General features: G+C 33.5%; 1 protein-coding gene across 1 annotated transcript; it reads right to left on the bottom strand.

The window, feature by feature from the left end:
• Positions 1–6,747: 6,747 nt before the first annotated feature.
• Positions 6,748–12,116, bottom strand: LOC11428666 (proline--tRNA ligase, cytoplasmic). The gene is made up of 13 exons (XM_024770634.2): positions 11,965–12,116; positions 11,768–11,889; positions 11,602–11,690; positions 11,355–11,447; positions 10,665–10,781; positions 10,199–10,386; positions 9,568–9,634; positions 9,087–9,209; positions 8,839–8,991; positions 8,468–8,752; positions 8,138–8,356; positions 7,458–7,551; positions 6,748–7,062 (listed from the first exon to the last, which is right to left on the bottom strand). Exons 2-13 carry the CDS (start codon positions 11,862–11,864, stop codon positions 6,998–7,000), a joined length of 1,590 nt encoding a protein of 529 aa, XP_024626402.1. The 5' UTR covers positions 11,865–11,889; positions 11,965–12,116; the 3' UTR covers positions 6,748–6,997.
• Positions 12,117–13,470: the final 1,354 nt, after the last annotated feature.

Raw genomic sequence — 13,470 nt, 5'->3', positions numbered from 1 at the left:
GGTTATTTATTATTTTGTTGTTTTATATTTATTTTTTTATTTTAGTTTTTAATTAGACTTACATGTTATAAATCATTTTTAGATTAGATGTTAGTTGATTAATGTTATATTATATGATTAAACATAAGTTGAATGATTTATGTTATATTATATGATTAATTTTTTTATTTTAGTAAGAGTATATGATTTATAATATTAGGGTTATTTTTATGAATTTTAGAGTCTATGTATAATGTGCACATTAAGTGTTTGATGAAATGTTTGAATGAGTTTTTCATTGATTGTTTTTAATTTCTTATTGTGTAGATTTGAAATAATGGTCGGGTGGATCGACGTTCATGCGCAATTCAACGGCGGAGAACCTCAGAGGTTGAAGGTTCGGTGTCTTGGTGTAACGTTAAGAGGTCTCAAGGATCAACTGACTGAATTCAACCAAGAAGTCAACCCCAGAGACACAAGGAGGGTGGAACACCTTCAGTATAAACGTCCAACGCTCGACGAGCAGAGAGTTTCATTCACTTGGGTGGAATTAACAAATGACGAAAACGTGACGAGCATGTTTTGGGAGCACATCATGTTCCAGTGGATCGATACGTTGCTGAGATCAACTGAAGATATCATCAACAACTTGATTCCGCCAGAAGATCGTCATTAGTTAGGGTAAGGTGCATTCCAACTGCAACAATTGTCTTACCTTTGAATGAGATAAATTCAAACCTGTCAAACAACAGGACTCAAGCATTTCGCTCGGCATTCATGTTTTTCCTTTGAAAAGATTGAATTCTTGTTAGGCTGGTTTAGAAGAAGGTATTAAGTGTCAAGGAATCAACCTCATTTCGTTGGCACTTGAATACCATCATCTAAAGCAAGCCTAACAAAAATTTATTCTTTTCAAAGGAAAACATGAATGTCGAGCGAAATGTTTGAGTCCTGTTGTTTAACAAGTTTGAATTTATCTCATTTAAAGGTAAGACAATTGTTGCAGTTAGAATGCACATTCCAACTGCAACAATTGTCTTACTCTGGATTGGGCAATTCAAACTTGTTAATCGGCAGGTCTCCAGCATTCGATAAGCGTATGGAACGCTGGTATTCAAGTGTCAAGGAATGCACCTCATTCTTTTGACACTTGAATACCAGCGCTCAAGATACTGATCGAATATTGGAGTCTTGCTGGTTAGCAAGTTTGAATTTGCCTCATTCAGTGGTAAGATGATTGTTGCAGTTGGAAGGTACATTCCGTAATGTAATGTAATGTGATAACATATATTTTGTTTTGAATGGAACAATAATTATCTTATTTATTCACTTTTCGAATTTATTTATTCATTACGCAATTTTAATTAGTTGGATTCACGTTAGATTTAATTAGTTTTTATTCGAATACGCAATTATTAAAAACGCGACTTTAATCGAAATTCTTCCAAATGCGATTTTATTCTAAATACCATAATGTGAAACAAAATGTGCGGAACACAAAAATAAAACATAAAAAAATCGAAAACAATTAGGCATTCATTCATTCATCCTCGTCACACAAGTCAATCGGATTTCCTGCTACAGTCCTTGCGGCACCTTCTTTTGGTTGAGGACCAAAATAGCATGTCCTCCCGCTCCTCCTCAACCTCGAGTGATTGTACACCGGCACCTTCGAACCCTTCTTTTTTTCTGTACCATCGCAAACAATTTCGTGTCACGTCATAGGCGATTTTTCTTTGTTTTTCTCATCTCCCTGAACGTTACCCTGATTCTGATTCTGAGACATATCTCCATTAAAAACAAATGGCGATCAAAACCTAACTAATCAACAATGCCATAAAATCAAAAACTAAACCTAAACTTAAACTATCATCAAAACCTACACCTAAACCTAAACAATTCTACAATGATTCATCAAAACCTAAACCTAACAATTCAATAAAAGGTCTCTAACAATTCTGACCATTCTAACCTAAATTATCCTAACATATCATAAAATCAACAAATCAATATAGTCGAACCTATATAATCGAAATTTAACAAAAAAAAAAAACAAACAATTCAACCGCAAAACAACAATGCAATAGAATTAAAAAAACTTACTTGTTTTTATGATTGAAATTGGTTTAGAATGGCTTGAAATAGCTCAAAATCGCACCTTGGAGATCAAAAAATGTAACAATGGAGTTTTGGAAACTCCTATGTCTGTTCTGTTCTTATAACATTTTTCTCGGCAGTTAACTGCAGCCGGATTTTTAATTCCTCGTCAGTTAACTGCCGAGGGAGCAAAAACATATTTTACTCATGTTTCTTAGCCTTATCAAATGTGGGAACAACAATTCTTATAATCTTAAGAGAGTAGTAGTAATTGTCAATTTTTTTAGTTAAGTGTTAATACCAAAATATTTGTCAGATATTACTGAACATCAATATTAACCATTTCACCCAAGAAAGAAAATGAATATTCATAATTAATTTTAAGGAAAAATAAATAAATAAATTGTGTGTCAAGAAAGAGGGGGCAGGGTCCCAGAACAGACAAGATGAGAGACATAAAGTTTGACTAATACCTCAAATTCTTCCTTGAATTTTAAAAAATGGGTCAATTTTGTTCCTGAATTTTGCAAAATAGTTATTTAGTCCTTGAACTTACAAAATGTCAATCAAATCAGTCCCTCCGTTAAGTTGGTCTGTTAACGGAGGTGACGTGTAACGTTAACCTCTTACATGGCTTACCACGTCAGATGTCACGCAAGCAGGGACCAAATTGATGTATTTTCATAAAATTGCCAACGTTGCCAAGGACCAAATTGATGGATTTTCAGAAAATTGCCAACAGCTCTTTCTCCTCTCCCTCATTAACGGCTCTTTCTTCCCCAAATATTAAATTTGGAACCCTAATGTTATAATTTGTTACCTAGAGTTCAAAATCCCCCAAATTTCTTACAAGAATTGATGTCAATGTTCTTCCCCAATTCAAAAAACTTAAAACCCTAATTTTTTTTATTCAATTTAAAATTCAAAAATCAGTGGTCATTGTTGAAGATTCAGTGTTCATAAATGATGAGTGGTGGACGTATGGGCAAAAACAACTACAATAGTAGGTCCTCATCTTCAAGCTCTATGTACAATGATGAGGTGAGAGAGCTTCAATGTTGGTGTCCTAGAATTTGTGTTGTAAGAAAAGTCAACACTGTCAATAACCCAAGAAGGCCTTTCTATGTCTGCCCTCTTCCAAAGGTTTGTTTAACAATGGTTATGTGATGTGCGAATGGTCTGTTTAAATAGTACTGATTTTGTCTTTTGATTGTATAGGATGATGGTGAAAATTGTAAATTTTTTGTGTGGGTGGATGAAGCTGAAAAACTAGGTTATTTTAAAAACAATGGTGCTGGTCATGGAAGAAATGCAAGGTTGATGGAGAAGTCAAAGGATAGGGGCGGAGAAGAGGTTTGGAGGGCAAGGTTGATGGAAAAAGTTGATTGTATAGGAAGTGAGTTTAGGTTGATTAAGATATTGATAGGAGTATTTTGTTGGATTGAGTTGTTTAAAATGCTAATGATTGTGCCAAGTCCATGTAATGTTGTAATGAAAAGAGGTTGTCAATGAATGAATCAAACCCTTATGTCAAAAAATTTCAATCAAATTGGTCCTTGAATTATATGCATATCCATCATATCGATCCTAAAATTAGTGAAAATACCATCAAATAGGTCTTTGAATTTTCACAACATATATCACTGTGATCCTTGGTGCATACATTTGCTGAACAAAGTAAAAACTAAAAGATAAACACTTTGATTATAAAAAGACAGACATTTGCATACCATCATAAATCATATATTTGATGTTCATAAGTCATTACATAGCCAAAAAAATAACATTACATAGTCATCAAGTCATCAAATCATTTGTTCATAAATCATTTGATGTTCTTAAGTGATTACATATCCAAAAAAGCATAAACTAAACAAGTTGAAAAAGCATAATTTAAATAAGCATAAATGCTTTGGAAATCCTGGAGTTGGGATACACTTCATGTATTGGGGTTGAGTATAAGCGGATGGCCCGTAATTTCGATTTGGAACTCTAATAACTCTAGGAGCAGTTGAATTTTGTGGAGCAGGACCCTCAGTGATGTTTGTTTATGCATGTCATTTGAAATCACAGGTCCTCTCATGTCATATCTCCTTTTACTCATTCTCTGCAAATAAATCAATCATATCAGCCCTTAAATTATAACAAAATCCATCAAATTAGTCCTCAAATTATGTCAGTAAGTTTCAAATCGATCCTTATGTAATAGCTGGGTATAATTGGAACACAGGAAAAATTACATTGAAAAGTCAAATCTCGAATTTTTACCATTTCCATCAAATTAGTCCTTGTACACGTGACTGCCTTTTTGAAACGTGTACATGACAACACAGCATGCAAGAGGACACGTCATCACCACTAACGGAGCTTTTGGATGGAGGGACCATTTTGATGGACGTCTGTAAAATTCAAGGACTAAATAGATATTTCGCAAAATTCAAGGACGGATTTGACCGATTTTTTAAAATTCATGGACAAATTTAAGGTATTAGTCCATAAAATTTAGTCATAAATCTCGCTCTCTGTCACATGAAAAGTTAAGGTTTCCAAAGTCAGGCATCCTATGCCCGATTGAAACCATAATACCATAAATAAAGTGCTGCTAGTATGACTATGATCAACTATATATATATATTGTTTGCTAAATACACATTAATGTTCAAAGTTTAAATAACAACTCTTTCCCATACTGACAAATGTTCTTATCCTGTCTTTTTATATTTTTCTCTCTATTATTTTTGTCCGAATAAAATAAGAAAAAAATAATTGTTTAAAAAATTGTCAAAAAATAGTTATAGTACAGATATAATTTTTTATTGTCGTTATTGACTTTATCATTTTTTTTAAAATAATCTACATAGTTTAGTAATTAAAATTATGTATTTAAGAAACAAATGTAGTTTGCTAAAAAAAAAAGAATGAATTTACTCATAGAACATTTAGTGACTTAAACTTTGAACTTGATTAAATTACATGAGATGCACTCCTTGTCGTTGACCAGAAAATGAAATCTTGAAAATCTGACAGCATAATTAAAAAAAGGATACTTAAGCACAGTCGCGTAATTGTGTATTTTATCCTTTCATTATATATGAACTTTTTCTCACAAAGTGTGCGTGGTTATGTTATAGTACTGACTACTGAACTTTTTTTTTTTTTTTTTGAAATAAGTACTGAACATATTTGTAGCATAGCATCATTGTAGGAGTGTTTTGCGTAATTTGCCAATTTATTCGATTTAAATAAGGTTACCATTTCATGCTTTGTCAATACTCCTACCTAATGATAATAAATCAAGTAATACAAATGATAGAATTAATCAAATCCCGACAGACTAAGAACATAATATCGACCCCACGAAAAAATTCTTAAATAATTTAATTTGTGTATTCAATTTAGTGGTCTTAGTTTGGCCTCTTAGAAAAAATTGTGAATTACTTGATATTGTGATAAATAAATTGTTAGAATAATTGTTCGGTCACACAAAGTAAAATATAAGTTAGAGTTGAAAATGAAAAAAAAGAAAGTCATACAACATTTTAGAAATGCGAAAATACTACAAAAGTATATCTCATAAATATTTAGGTGTATTTAGATTTACGGTTATAAAATGACATACTATTTTTTTATCGTATTTTGAAAATAATGTTTGATTTTTTTTACTTTTCAGACCATATGTGAACCTATGCAAATGACGGATTTAGATTTTCTCCATTAAAAATTCTCTCAAATTTTCTCCATTTTCAAACTTCACCCTTAAAATACAACAACCATTTTTCCTTGTAATTTCATTATTTTCTCTCTCGTTAAAAAAATTCCAGGATGATACATTAAGAAGTTCTAATTATTTACGTGACAATCCTTAAAAAAAATCTCTCAATTTTTTTTTTTAAGTGACACTTGTGTAACACGTGGATTAACATACCACATCAACTAACTACTATTAATAGCGTAGAGGTCAGAGTGCAAAGGGTACACGTGACGGTGATTGTATTAAACGAAGCCTTTTCTCAAGTGTTTAAGATTGAATGAAGCCATCTTTTGAAAAGAAGTAATGTGATGCTGAGAGTTGTACCGTATTCGACAGATGAACTATAATGCCGACGTATTATCAATGCATAAAAAGTTCAAGACTCTTATTACCATACATCATTAGATTTTGGAAAAAAATATATATATACTTCGTTAAAAAAATTATATAATGCCGAGGTAAAATAATTTTATACTTCTATCATATTATACTATAATTTAAGGTTCACTATATAAACTTGACTATATTTACAATTACGACCCAAAGCTCTAAAGTATAAAACTAGTATACACCAAAAGCCAATTATTAACTTTAAATCCAACGAATTCGTTAATTGACTAATTTTGTTAACAACCACCCATGTATTCATGCAGACTATTTTAGTATAATTTTTTAATAAAATTTAATTCTGCCCCTAATCAGCCCGTGTATTGCAAGTGTTGTGTCTCAAATACACATTTCCGTGAATTTTCGTACAATTAACATTCCGTACTATATAGTACCACTCAATAAATTTTAGCACAACACTTTTGTGTCCCCAAAAAAAATAACAGTATCTCTTTTGTAACATTTGGTGCAAACCAGAGGATTTGATTATTCAATTTCCATTCCATTGGCTTTCAATCGACATAAACAAGCTGTGGTCAAAAGGCATAATATTCAGTAGATCAGTCGCTATACTGCCAACAATATTTGGACAGGAAAAGATGCAATACTCTTCTTTAAAGCTGAATAAATAAAATATTGTACCGTATAAAATCAAAGTAAAACTATCAATTGAAAAATAAGTGTGTTACTCAAGCACAAGAAACTAATATTTGCATGATCCACAAATTCAGTCAAGGCACCATTAAATGGTGAACTAGCTTCAGAAAATACCACAATCAAGATCTAGTAACTTTTGCCCCAGTATGACCACTTCTTTGCAGGCTTGCCTGACGCAAAGCACACGGTGCCTATAAAGTCAATAACACAAGGTCTTGATAAGAAACATAAAATCAATTATGATTATTTACAGAGAAATATTCATATAGGGGGTCATCAAAATTAAACATAGTATAGAGCAGGTTCATACAGTCAAATGAAGCAGCAAATAGATTTTAACCATCACTTGTATGAATATTAAGCGCATGTTTGGTATCAATGAATATTTATCATAAGCACGGTCCTCAACCGTGATACCAAGCATGCACTAAGTGTCTCATTTGCAATTTTTACTTGTCGCATTTACTAAAGTTTTTAGTAAATGAAAGTCATTTTATCATTGAAATCAACTCAACTAAACATTTTTTTAGGAACCATGCACAACTCAAATGACACAAAGTGACTACAAAGTGAACAATGCTTATACCTTCGGGGAGTTCTGGCTGATCAAAGGGACTACAAAGTGTCTTTGCAGCTCCTGTCTCACCCTTTGTCCTTGCTTTGACATCTTTTTCCACCTCCTGAAGCATTATAAACCAAGAACAGTTTACCAAGAAAACACCAAACCATAAATTTAAATATATAGCCAATGAGCAGACATATCAAAATATTACGCATAAGGCTATGTATGTCTAACTATAATAATATACATTGGACAATAGGATATTAAAAAATTCAACACTACCGATTGTTAAGAGAATGTAATTGATAAACTTGACCTTCAGTTTTATTATGAACTTGTGTCATTCAAAGTGCAAGATCGTAGGAAATTATACTATATAAATTCATTAGAATTTAACCAATATAAATCCGATTAGTCCAATCACATGCGTTTTTTTTTAACTGGTAATGAAGACCTGATACAGAAACCAACAGACAGACAGGCGTACTGGGAAGGACAGTTTTGATGTAATTTTTTGTATTAGTTCATGACATAAAAATGCATCTTAGCTAAATATATATCTTATTTAACCTCAATCAGAGAGTGACACGATTATAGAGGTATAAATTCCAAAACAATGAAATGCCTAAAAAAACAAAACTTGGCAAGCATACTATCAGAAAATCTGGATTATTGTAATTATATAAAAAATACACAATTCATACCTCCTCATCACACCAAGGAGCTAAGATCATCTTTTTTTCATTCAAAGCTGCTACAAACTCATCCCATGTATGTATGATCTGAATACATGCATCTCGTTTGTGTTTTGCGACATCAAACAAATTCTGTTGAATATTATCGAGCAACTTCTTTATTTCCACAACCAAATCATCATTACCAATGTCGATCTTTGCTCCGCTATCACGACGAACAGCACGGACCTGTGCAAAATTAAATGAGATTTATTCAGTGTTTCATTTTGTTGAGTAATAGACAGAGTAGAAGCGGAATGACATTTCTGCAAATTAGTGCAATAGGCGAAGATTGATGACCTGCTTATTTGCTAAATCCTTGGGCCCGATTTCAATCCTTAGAGGAACACCTTTCATTTCCCACTGAGAATATTTCCATCCAGGAGAATAGTTGTCTCTGGCATCTGACTCAGCACGAATTCCTGCTTCCAACAACATATTCACAGTTGCGGTACAGGCATCAAAGATTCCTTGAGTATCAGCATCTTTGTAAGGCACAGGAATCACAATGACTTGAACTGATGCTACTTTAGGTGGCAGCACCAATCCCTTGTCATCACCATGAACCATCACCATCACCCCAATCTGTTGAAAAAGCGCAAAGAAACGTTAATGCAATCATATTTAGACCAATATTGCAATGCATGTATATTGAAGAAATTAAAGCTTACAGTTCGAGTACTATAGGCCCACGAGTTCTGCCAGACCATTGCTTTCTCTCCCTTCTCATTTTCATAGTTTATCTCAAACATTTTAGCAAAATTTTGTCCCAAACAATGAGAAGTTGCACCTTGTATACCACGACCAGTGTTTGGAATAAATGCCTAGGAAGAATTTACATCAAATTTTTTTATTAACTTCCAAGTGTTTATGATACAGAAAACTTGACAATGACAGCATAAGAATGTCAGACACACACCTCAACACTGGTAGTGTAAAGTCCCCCAGCAAACTTCTCAAGCTCACTTTTCTTACCCTTTACGACAGGAACTGCCAAATACTCTTCATAGATACGCCGATATAATTCCAAAATCTCAAGCACCTGAAACAATTATAGTTTAGAACATTTAGAAAAATGTACTTTCAAAGGATAGAAAAAATCTGTGAGTGTGGGTGGAAAAATAAACATGTGAGTACCAGCAAAATGCATGCACATGAAGCAAAGGGGACGTTAATAGCTAATTTAAGCACTACAAACCACAAGGGAAGGTATTTTAAAATATATATATATATATATATATATATATATATATATATATATATATATATATAAAACGAAAAAATGTTCGTAAAGCACAAGATATATGCAAGGCCTTACAGAGACCAAAGATGAAAAATTAATGCACAAATGAAAAGAGACAGAAGATAGCAATTCCTGAAATAACTATTTGATGGAATACCTCTGTATCTGCTTCCTCCTTTGTTGCAAAAGCAGTGTGTCCTTCTTGCCAAAGAAACTCACGACTCCTGCAATTAAAATTGGTATAAGTACCCTGAAATGGACTATACAAAAGTGCCATACGAAGTAAATGTACATGATAAAAACAACATCTGAAAAATGTTAATAAGTTATAAAATATTTGGTTGATAACAATTATTGTTTCTTGCAAGGCAGCTTCACGGAGACCAATTCACTAGAATCCTCACCAGATGATTCATAAAGGAAGCATGCAGAATTCAAGGAATTATGTAAGACATATACACAATGCTGAATGTTAAAAGAGGAATGATAGCAATACTCACTTTAACACTCACTTTTCAACAAAATAGACATTTGTCTATTTTATTGGGTGAAATTCATTTGGGTCTTACCATAATCACAAAATAGACACTACATGAAGTGGTGAGACACCCACATGATTTCACCCAATAAGAAATTGAGAGTTGAAAAGAGAGTGTTAACGTAAGTGTTCCTAACACTACTCATATTAAAATTATGAATTAAGCTTTACAGAGTCATGTGTTAACCACAGCCAACAAATTGCTATAACAGAGAAAGGAAAGCATGGTTAAAGGAAAAAAAAATAATGCCTGATGAATGGTGTGGGATTGCTGAACTCCCATCTAACAACATTGCACCACTGATTAAGCTTCAAAGGCAAGTCACGATGTCCCCTTATCCACTTAGAGTAGTAAGGATACATAACAGTTTCACTAGTTGGACGAATAGCAATAGGAATCTCTAAATCAGATTCTCCAGATTTGGTCACCCAAGCAACCTGGGTAAAGGGCAAGACATTTAGTCAGAAAATTAAAAAGCTGTTTTAACAAATTAAATAGTCACAGCAAAATCAGGCACAAAAGTTGCTACTAAGTAATTTGTTTTGTCAGTACGCCAGATCATCCAGCATAGCATGCTGCTGATAGAAGGACTAGGTCCATAAAACTAATATTTTTAAGGAGCAAATCAATCAGCATGACATGCAGGGAGAAAGTTGCATTTATTGTAAAAACACAACCAAACTCGTTGAACAATCGACATTTAAATGACTCTCACCTCTGGAGCGAAACCCTCGATATGGTCCTTCTCCTTTTCCAGAACAGTGTTAGAAACAAACAGAGGGAAGTAGCAGTTCTTGATCTTCATTTTCTTTATTTCTGGATCAAAAAACGCCTGCACATTTGTTTTTAAAATAAAATAAAAAATTGAGAGCTGCATATATATTCACAAAAATAACTATGTAATATCTATATCCATGTCTGACTAAGCTTAGGCTCTTTCTCGTAAAATTTAGCAGATAGTTGATAAACTAACAGATACCAGATAAACCGGCTGATTGAATTTGTAGTGTTCGACAAAATTAGCGGTTGAGCTAACTCATAAATATCAAATGACATATAAAGCTGTTTTTAATTGATATTTATTTATTTTCAATTGAGACTACATAGTAGTTGATATTTAATTATTTTTCCAATTGAGATAACATAGTAAAACTGAGAAAAAATTCTAAGCTATATAACCTATAAGCTCAAACGCTTCTTAAAGTAGCTAAATCAAATAACACTAAACTAGTAAGAAAAACGTTGTAAAATCGTGAGAAAAAACTCTGCTATGACTGGACTATTTTAGTCATAAGGGCTTATAAGCTATCCACCGTAAGCTTGAAAATTGGTTTTGCCAGACGGAACCTTAGTATAGATAAACAACTATAAATAAATGCATTTGGGTAACTGATCTAAAACATACTTGCATAATCTCCCAAATAGCCATTGACCAAGGTCTGAGAATATAGCAACCAGAAATATCATAGTACTCAATCATTTCCCCATTCACAACAACCTGTAAAACCAATCCAAATCAAAAGTCAAACACAACATGCAAGCCACACTACTCAAAAATGAAAATCAGATCCAGATAAACAAGTTTGACCTAAAAACAAATCAGGTGAAAACGAAAAAAATAAAAATAAAAATAAAAATCAATTGAATTGTACCTCGGAATACCATTCTCCGAAGTTTTCAGCCTTCTTATTGGTTAAACCTAATCCAGTTTCTTTCTTCACTTCCTTCTTCTTTCCACCACCTACAAAGCATTGGCCGTTAAATTGAAACGTGGAATGGTGCTAAGAACGTGAAGGAAGATTGGGAATGTGAAAATACCTGATTGTTGTGGTTTTGGTTGTTTTGGTTGTTTTGGTTGTTTTTGGGGTTTTGCAGCGGATTGTTGTTGTGTTATGTTGTCATCGGTCCCCGCCATTGTGAAGGATGACGAGCACCTGATCCTGCAACAGAGAGTTACCGATGAGGAATTGAAGAAGAAGAAGAAGAAGCGTTTGTGGATTGAGAAACGGTGTTACCTTGTTGAGTTGGAAAGAAGGCGAGACAGAATGGAGCGTGCGAGAGCGATGGAGCGTGCGAGGAGACTCTCTGTGTATTCTCTAGCTACTAGCTAGGGTTTTTGATTTCAGATTTTATCTTTTGAGAATTGCTGTTCATACATGTTATAGGGCTGAAAAACATCAGTAAAATACTAAAATACCCCCTCTGCAGTTAACTGTCGAGGAAAAATAAAATCGTCTGCACTGAGAAAAACCTCGGCAGTTAACTGCCGAGGAAATGTTCCATCATTTGTTAGAATTTTTTTTATGAATCGTAAAATAAAACAACAACTAAAGATCCACCGTTTCATTGCTACGATCATCACCATGGTTAATTCTTTAAACCTTTAAATGCTTTTGTAATTATGCAGATCTAAAACTCTCTTATCACCAATTTTTTTAGAACTCTATTCAATTTCAATCCCTTATTTTTTGAGTCAACAAAAACAGTGAGGAGGTTGAGGGTTTCATGATTGTAACGTATGGGGTGGTTCCGATGACAAGAGGCGACCATGGTTCTTGGTGCACAGCCGCCACCGTGTCCAGCGTCGCCGACATTTTTGACCTGTTTCGTCTCCGCCACGGTCGTCGGTGTTTCCGACTTTGGTTGTTTCAAGAAAATGCTTCTCGTTTCGTTATTTAAGGATTCTTCATCAGATTCATTTAGCTGATTCTTTTGAGTGTCTTCATGTTCCTTGTGCTTGACATAAATGAATGGAGAGAAGCTATTTCATGTTCCTGGTGTACAAAAACTAATTCATGTAAAGCAAATCTGATGCACCTTTTTAAAAATTCACCTTAAAATTGTTAAATAAAAGGAGATTTTCCAACAAACAAATAATAAATGTTTGTGGAGTTGTAAGGGTGGATACGATGGAGGGAGGAAGAGCGGCAGAGAGAACATGGAAGATGATAATGTAATTCTGGATTTTAATTTCCTCGGTAGTTAACTGCCGAGGAAACCTCGGCAGTTAACTGCAGCCGGTTTTATTTTTCCTCGGCAGTTAACTGCAGAGGGGGTATTTTGGTATTTTACTGGTGTTTCTCAGTCTTATAACATGTGTAAACAGCAATTCTCTTATCTTTTCTCACTCTTGTGGCCCACGGTTCTTACTATTCAGTCACTACCCCTCTCAAATGTAAATCTCAAATTAAGTTTGTAATTTTTTTTTTTTTATCGATGAAATGACAAAGTCATTATCAAGTCACACATAAGTGGATGTGTTGGGGTTCGAACCCCGATTATGGCATCCGGACTAACTATTTCAGCATTTTGTCAGTTGAGATAGGACTTATGAATGTTATAATTTTTTTTTTCTTACCACGAATAAACTACCTGAGATTTATTTTTTTACATAAATTATTTAACAATTTTTAAATTTTTATTTAAATTAACACCATTTTGGTGAGACCAGAAGTTTTCTAGTGAGAGAAACTTCAACTTCTCTCTAAACTTTTTTTCTCCTTCGTTCATAGAGGAGGGGT

This window comes from Medicago truncatula, chromosome 7 (genome assembly GCF_003473485.1).
Source record: "Medicago truncatula cultivar Jemalong A17 chromosome 7, MtrunA17r5.0-ANR, whole genome shotgun sequence".
Lineage (NCBI taxonomy): Eukaryota > Viridiplantae > Streptophyta > Magnoliopsida > Fabales > Fabaceae > Medicago > Medicago truncatula.
Note: the sequence above shows the minus strand (reverse complement) of the source record. Positions and strands in the feature narration are given on the sequence as shown.

Excerpts from the sequence above, each read along its gene's own strand:
- LOC11428666 (XM_024770634.2), bottom strand. The coding sequence starts at position 11,864 with ATGGCGGGGACCGATGACAACATAACACAACAACAATCCGCTGCAAAA. Across the intron at positions 10,782-11,354 it reads CTATTTGGGAGATTATGCAA|GCGTTTTTTGATCCAGAAAT; the intron begins GTATGTTTTAGA and ends ACAAATGTGCAG. Across the intron at positions 7,552-8,137 it reads CTCCTTGGTGTGATGAGGAG|GAGGTGGAAAAAGATGTCAA; the intron begins GTATGAATTGTG and ends ATAATGCTTCAG.